Here is a 7,408-nt window from a genome sequence, read left to right on the forward strand (position 1 = left end):
AGATAAGCTAGCCCAGTTAAAATAATCACTAACCCTTACTTTAGTTATACAGATAAGCTAGCCCAGTTAAATTCTAAAGTTTTAATGTCAATCTATGTAGTATTAAGGCTTAAACTTATCTTTTTCAGTTGTGGAGTGTATTAATGCAGGAAACATAACAATGTAGTATTTAGGCTTAAAAAATAAACTGGAGTTATGGGTTTATGTACATGTATTCTAATCATAACAACAAGAAAAAAAATAATCAAAATATGTCCTGTTCTAGAATCTCCGATGACATTAGAGCAAGTTATTAAGTACGGATTCATTACAAAACAGCCTGCTACAGTGTAGCATCAGTCGATCAGTCTACTAGGGGTCTAATTAAATACAAAAGGATATAATTTAGAGTACAATTAGTCCTAACTTAGAAAGGTTCATTTCTACAGTATAACTTTTCAAATATTTCAACAGACAAACAAATTCTGATTAATGCAAGTAATTTGAAATCTTGAATGCAGGAAAAATAAAAAAAGTTGATAAAAAAAAATATACAAACTCAAAACACAGGAGATAATGTACTGATAGCTGTCTTAATGAAGACAAACACCAGACACAGGAGATAATGTACTAATAACTGTGTTAATGAAGACAAACACCAGACACAGGAGATAACTTACTAATAACTGTCTTAACGAAGACAAACACCAGACACAGGAGATAATGTACTAATAACTGTCTTAATGAAGACAAACACCAGACACAGGAGATAACTTACTAATAACTGTGTTAATGAAGACAAACTCTAGACACAGGAGATAACTTACTAATAACTGTGTTAACGAAGACAAACACCAGACACGGGATATAACTTACTAATTACTGTGTTAATGAAGTCAATTGATCTCATCACCAGTTGGATAAAAACTAACAACAATTTATACAAATCTCAAAATAAGAAATTATTTAAACAATGACAAATTAAAATAGAAAGTGTAACTTCTTTCTTATCACCTCAACATCATGAGAAATATATCTAAATTTTATCTTCCACCTAAACATACAGAACGAGACCATAGACAACAGTGCATTCAAATATTAAAAAGTAACTACTACTTACTTTACAACCCATTACACACAAAGGTCATAGTGAAAGCAGTGGAACATCGGCAGAAAGTGGGTGTTCATTATGGAGGTAAAAAAAGTATTACTGGATGTCCAACCCATAATTTTCATTGATAAAGGTACCTTTTGATGGTACCTGAGACTGTTCTTATTACTTTTAAATACATTATTTTATATATATGGGTCCAATTGCACCTGCCCTGCCTAACAATATGAAAAACAACAACTTATCAAACAAGTTAATTTTACCAAAACAGTGGAAGGGCCCACCGATCATGTTTAAACATGCATCCTGATAGAAACAGCATCAAGAAACCATAACACAATCAATCTGATGTTTGTAAAATATCAAAAATAGATGATTGAGAAACTGGGCTGGGCCTCTTTACAGATTTAGGATTACTTTATACAGTCTGTGAACTGTTAAATCAGTAAGAACAGTACTCCATTTTACTAATTTCCTTGTAATTGTATCTTGTAACGACAATAGATAATAATAACTGACTGGCCTTTGATACAAAGTTCAATATTTACCATTCTTGGCTGAACAGTCCAAAATAGACAACATTTAGTTCACAAAGGTCTGACATAATGTTAAAGTTTTCTGTAAGAACACTTCAGGTGATTCAACTTGCAAACGAATATTTTAAAAACTTGCTTTAAGTAGTTTTCTGCTATTTCCTTTTGAAGTTTGTATGAGATAAGTTTTGTAAGATAAGTTTAGCATACTTGTACGAACAGCATTATGACATTTTGCTAAATGTTAATAGAAATAGTTCTCCGAAAGTTGTAAAGTTTTATAGTGTTTTTGAATTAGTGTATTAGCAGATAGAATATTTAAAGATAATCTTCATAAGTTGACCACCTCTACGTTAGAGAATGGATGTGAACATCCGTAACATGTTTCAAATCACAGTTTTTACTGGTTCGAAAAAAACAACAGTAGATAGAAATTCACAAATGAAGTTTATGAAAACTGTGAACAATAGTTATATTTATTTAACACCTGAATTATAAAATAATTTCAACAAACTCTCTTCCATTGACTGGTAGCAAAAACCTCCACAATTGGTTAAGATGTTTATAATTTGGATTAGTTACCAAAGAATTCATATTCTTCAAATTACATTACAAACACTGAAGTGTTAGTTTTACAACTTAACACTGTAATATGTGTTAAGGATATAGACACGTAAAATAAACACTAAAAATTCAAAAACCAAAAAGCTTTTAACGTAAGCATCCAAACCACGTCAGGGCCTTGTTTTTTTTTTTTATGTATCAAAAGAAATCTTATGCACCATAAGATTGCTGATTTACACAGTGACTAAGAAAATATAAAAATTATGCATTCATTATGTGGCAAAATTTAAATTTATGCAACTATTATATAAGGAAAAAATGACTTAAAACAATAACATTTAAGAGAATATTTAATACTTTTAATGCAATTTCACCATAATCAACTATTTATAGCTTTTACTAAATAACAACAACAACACAGAGGTGGAACTAGAGTGGGGCAATGCCCTGGAGCCTGCAACCCTGGTCTGGTCTCATCTTCTGAAAAAAAGAGGCCCCCGATCATTTCTTTGCTCCAGGGTCCCTGAACTGCACTTTCTGACTTTAATCAGACAATCATTAGCTGCCGAGCAGCACGAAACAAACTATGTTATTAATAAGTTAAACTCGAGGCCCTGTTTCACTTAATCTGAAATTCAGACATAATCACAAACAAGTTGAAACAAGAATTCAACACAGCTATAAATACACGTTACATTGTCAAGGTATGTGTAACAATTAGTGGCAAAACTTGAAAATATCTGTTCATTCTTGTACAGTTGTACTCACGAGGAAAGAACTTTACAACATCCATTGACCGAAGAGATAGAATGAAACAAAGTTAAAACCACATCACAAATATGTAATGGTAAAATTTGATCTAGGTCACCATTTGTTTTGAAAAGAAAAGCTTTGAATGTAAAGATTTTGAAGTTTTTCTAAATTCTATTTCACATACAGAAAAAAACAGATATGTCCCCACAATGCATCAATAATTTCAGGAATATAAAAGTGTGAGATAAAACCACATACATTAAAAGTTGGACCCCTCAATTACCTTTCACATGATTGTCATCTTAAGCCAGGATGTAATTAAGAACTGTCGGTTCACTTGATCTCAATGAATTATGATAATTTAACAGCTTCAGACTTTCCATCTCTGTCACTTGGAAAAACAAAAGTCTTATTATCCTTGGGGGAAGAAACTCTGAGGGGCCCCGAGATGTCAGGATCTTGTTCAGAATGGCCAGTGGTCCAAGTGCCATGTACATCAAGAGAAGATGAGTGTGGCAAAGGTTGCTTTTTTCTTTTAAGTGATGGAAATTTTAATGATTTCCTTCCATTCACAATTTTGCTGGGGCTGCTGTGGGTTTTTTCACCAACTGATGGACCAGTGGATGGCGAAGGAGATGAGGAGTCAGAGTCCTGTGATTCTGACTTCTTTATAAGACGAAGATGGGACAGACTAAACTTATGACGACCAGACTTTTCTTTACCTTGCGTTTCCTGAGTTTCTGGAGGCAAGACAGGCAGTTCTTCCAACTCTACATTTTTTTGTTGAGATGTTATGGAAGAATCGGAACTTATGTTTTCCTTTTTGCCTAATTTTTCTTTCCTCTTGACAAGAAGAACAGGAGATCCAGGTTGTAGCTCTGGTCCACAAGGGGGAGGAGCTCTGGTAACTTTTGTTCTGTGAGATAAGGTATGCGTACTCGAAAGCTGGGAATCATCAACACTTTTCTCCTTCTCATCCACTTCTTGATGTAAACTTGCTTTTTGATCCTTCTCCTCAACATCCTTGTGGTTGTGATCACTTTCAGAATCATTAGAAAGCAACGCACTTACAGGACCGGTTGTTTTCTCACCATCGTCAGCTACCTTTTCTGAATGACCATCTCCACAGAAAGTTACAGTTCTACGTTTCTCTAGAACAGTTTGTACACTCTGGCTTATCAAGAAATCTGTCTGACAAGTGGCATCCTCAACATTTGGCTGGACCGTGTTCGTGTATTTGTGATCCTGTTGAATTATTGTCTGACTGGAGACGGCTGACTGAGAAAGATCCACTATTTCCTGAGCTGAAGTAGCTCTTTCTTCATCAGATTCTGGAACACTGCTAGACCTTAACAAATTTTCAGCCTGATCTTTATCTGGAAGGGCTGCTGAGCTCTGTAGTCGCTACACAGGAAAGAAAATCAGCTTGGCAAATAAATGTTCAGGTGGTTAAATCTTATGTGATGTTGACAGATGATAGTTTTGTGTGGATAACATGTTCGTTATTTTTTATTTAGGGTAACATACTCAAATAACAATGTTAATTTTTTACATTTCTTTAAACAGACACTTCTGTTACATTGTAAATATTTGTAATTATTCAAGTCATAAAACTACATATTTTATAGTAACATAACCGTATCAAGCTACATATCTTATAGTAACATAACCTTATCAAGCTACATATGTTATAGTAACATAAGCTCATCAAGCTATATATGTTATAGTAACATAAGCTCATCAAGCTATATATGTTATAGTAACATAAGCTCATCAAGCTATATATGTTATAGTAACATAAGCTCATCAAGCTATATATGTTATAGTAACATAAGCTCATCAAGCTATATATGTTATAGTAACATAAGCTCATCAAGCTATATATGTTATAGTAACATAAGCTCATCATGATCTCTCCATTCATCTACACTTTTAGTTCAATTACACATGTTTTTCAAGTATGATGGGAAGATCAAAATCAGGTGTCTCTCTGTAGTGTCGTACAAGTTGAAATAAAGGGTTAACACCACAGAAACTCCTGGTAAGGCACTTTCTTAATGACTCAAACTACCACATCCTTCCTCAGGCCTAATTACCTAATGTTGGGTGCTAGTTTATCTTGTCAAAATTCAATATTTTACCCCTTGGCTCACAGTTAAACCAAAGACCTCTCAGACAACAAGCAAGTGCTCAACAAACTGAGAAAAAGGCTTAAAATGACAGCATTTTCTAATAACTCAAATTATCCCACTCTTCTCCTGTCAAACAAGATCTTGCTTTCTGCCTTATCTCCCCCACATTGGGAGTTAGTTTTTCTTGTAGTAAGTAGAAACTTTTTCTTTACTTCTTTGACTCATATTCGAGCCTCTTGCAGATCGTGCGAGTGCTCTACAAACTGAGATAAAGGACTAACTTACCAGCAACTGATAGTAAGGCAGTTTTTAACAAATCAAATTACCACATCTCGAGGCCTGGTTATTCAAGGTATAAGCTTATTTTTACTAATTTAATAACTTCCTTAAGCTTTTAATAACAAATAACTTACTGATGTATATACTACTACTGAATTCAAGTGAGCACAAAAAACATAGAGCTCCCTATTCACTTGGGTGACTAGAAGATGATACAAAAGAATTATTTAAAAAATATAACCACAGTGAAAGAAAAAATACTAGTTTTCATTACTCACTAAAAATGTTTTTATGTAAAATTTTCCATTTAATTATATGATAAAAAAATACCTTGCTAGCTTCTCGGCGCTGGAACTCTACTTTGGCCATCTCTGTTGCTACCCAGTGTGGAACATCGGGTATAGCATAGGCTATACCAAACTTCAAAGCTAGGATAATATGCTACAAAGAATATCAAGATTGAACTATGACTCCACTTATAAAACTTTCCACTGCTTTTAATGCGATTGGTTTAAAAACTTAATTATGTTATTCATTACAATATTACTCATAGTATTTTTAACTACCATTCAGAGGCTTTTAGCCTGTACACAGAGAAGAAAGGAAACAATTAGAGAGAAAAACAGACTTTATAGTATTTGTTGTCATATAATCGACTAAATACCAAAACTTTGAAGCATCACAAATATTACATAAAAACAAGGTTACTTATAGTAAAGAAAAACTTTAAGATAATACTTAAGGTCTCCGTTATCCTACCCTAGCAAGACCACTTTTTTACTTGATCTTATAAAAAGTTTACAACTAGCTACATTGGAAAACTAAGGAAGATAGAATATTGAGACATTTTTCTGACAGTCTTGACAAAACCATAAAGTTACGTACAATAATGAATCGTATTCCATTATTATTTTCTTACACGAAAAATTCTGTACAAATCGAATCAATTTTCATGTACCTATGAATGTATACACATACCTCTAATACAATTATCAGCATTATGGTACCACTAGTGGACATAGAAGGAAACATTCTTTGAACTTGACCAGACATACCAATCAGTGCACAGTTAACTATTACTGCTATCACTCCCATCAGTTCCATAGCATCCTAAAAAATGAAATGTACATTTTGAGAAAAATTATGTTGCCCTTAACCAATCAGCATACAGTTAAAACTGACAGAAGATCAGCATACAGTTAAAACTGACAGAAGATCAGCATACAGTTAAAACTGACAGATCAGCATACAGTTAAAACTGACAGAAGATCAGCATACAGTTAAAACTGACAGAAGATCAGTATACAGTTAAAACTGACAAAAGATCTGTCACATTTTCTAAGATATGAATTTTTTTTTGTCTTCCCCAATTAGTGTTATTTACATGAATAACAATTCTGTAGTGTCACACTATTTCATGACAGAAATCCCCCATAGCCTTTTAACGTGTCAACATCTCACAAAATCTTTAAAATAAATTAGATTAATGTTTGAATGTATTGTCAGTTATAAATGTTAAAATATGACATACTTGCCAGCTTCCGATGTTTTCACACCGCTGTCCAAATGGCCGTTGAAAGATCATGCACAGTTTAAAAGCATCACTACGTATTTCTATGACGTTGTTGAGAAGAGCACAGAAGGCTGCCAAGGGGAAAGCTGAACTGAATAAAACGACGTATCCAAACTGGATGAACATCTCCAGATAATCTTCAAAAGTGCCTTCATACTGGTAGTCACAAATAGTCAAGTTTTAAAAATACATTAGTCTTACCTTCATACTGGTAGTCACAAACAGTCAAGTTTTAAAAATACATTAGTCTTACCTTCATACTGGTAGTCACAAACAGTCAAGTTTTAAAAATACATTAGTCTTACCTTCATACTGGTAGTCACAAACAGTCAAGTTTTAAAAATACATTAGTCTTACCTTCATACTGGTAGTCACAAACAGTCAAGTTTTAAAAATACATTAGTCTTACCTCCATACTGGTAGTCACAAATAGTCAAGTTATACATTAGTCTTACCTTCATACTGGTAGTCACAAATAGTCAAG

At 33.4% G+C, this 7,408-nt stretch overlaps 1 protein-coding gene across 6 annotated transcripts in view; it reads right to left on the bottom strand.

Annotated features, from left to right (window-relative positions):
* Window positions 1-2,078: 2,078 nt before the first annotated feature.
* LOC106468364 (anoctamin-8-like) overlaps window positions 2,079-7,408 on the bottom strand; it is a 34,663-nt gene continuing 29,333 nt past the window's right edge. For all 6 annotated transcript variants that reach the window (XM_022396707.1, XM_022396706.1, XM_013928781.2 and 3 more), the window contains exons 13-16: window positions 6,883-7,080; window positions 6,330-6,461; window positions 5,682-5,792; window positions 2,079-4,344 (exon numbers count right to left, since the gene is read on the bottom strand). In XM_022396707.1, coding sequence (XP_022252415.1) covers window positions 3,292-4,344; window positions 5,682-5,792; window positions 6,330-6,461; window positions 6,883-7,080 — 1,494 coding nt within the window. In that variant the 3' untranslated portion in view covers window positions 2,079-3,291. The remainder of the gene's footprint in view (window positions 4,345-5,681; window positions 5,793-6,329; window positions 6,462-6,882; window positions 7,081-7,408) is intronic.

This window comes from Limulus polyphemus, unplaced genomic scaffold, assembly GCF_000517525.1.
Source record: "Limulus polyphemus unplaced genomic scaffold, Limulus_polyphemus-2.1.2 Scaffold2981, whole genome shotgun sequence".
Taxonomy (NCBI): Eukaryota; Metazoa; Arthropoda; class Merostomata; order Xiphosura; family Limulidae; genus Limulus; species Limulus polyphemus.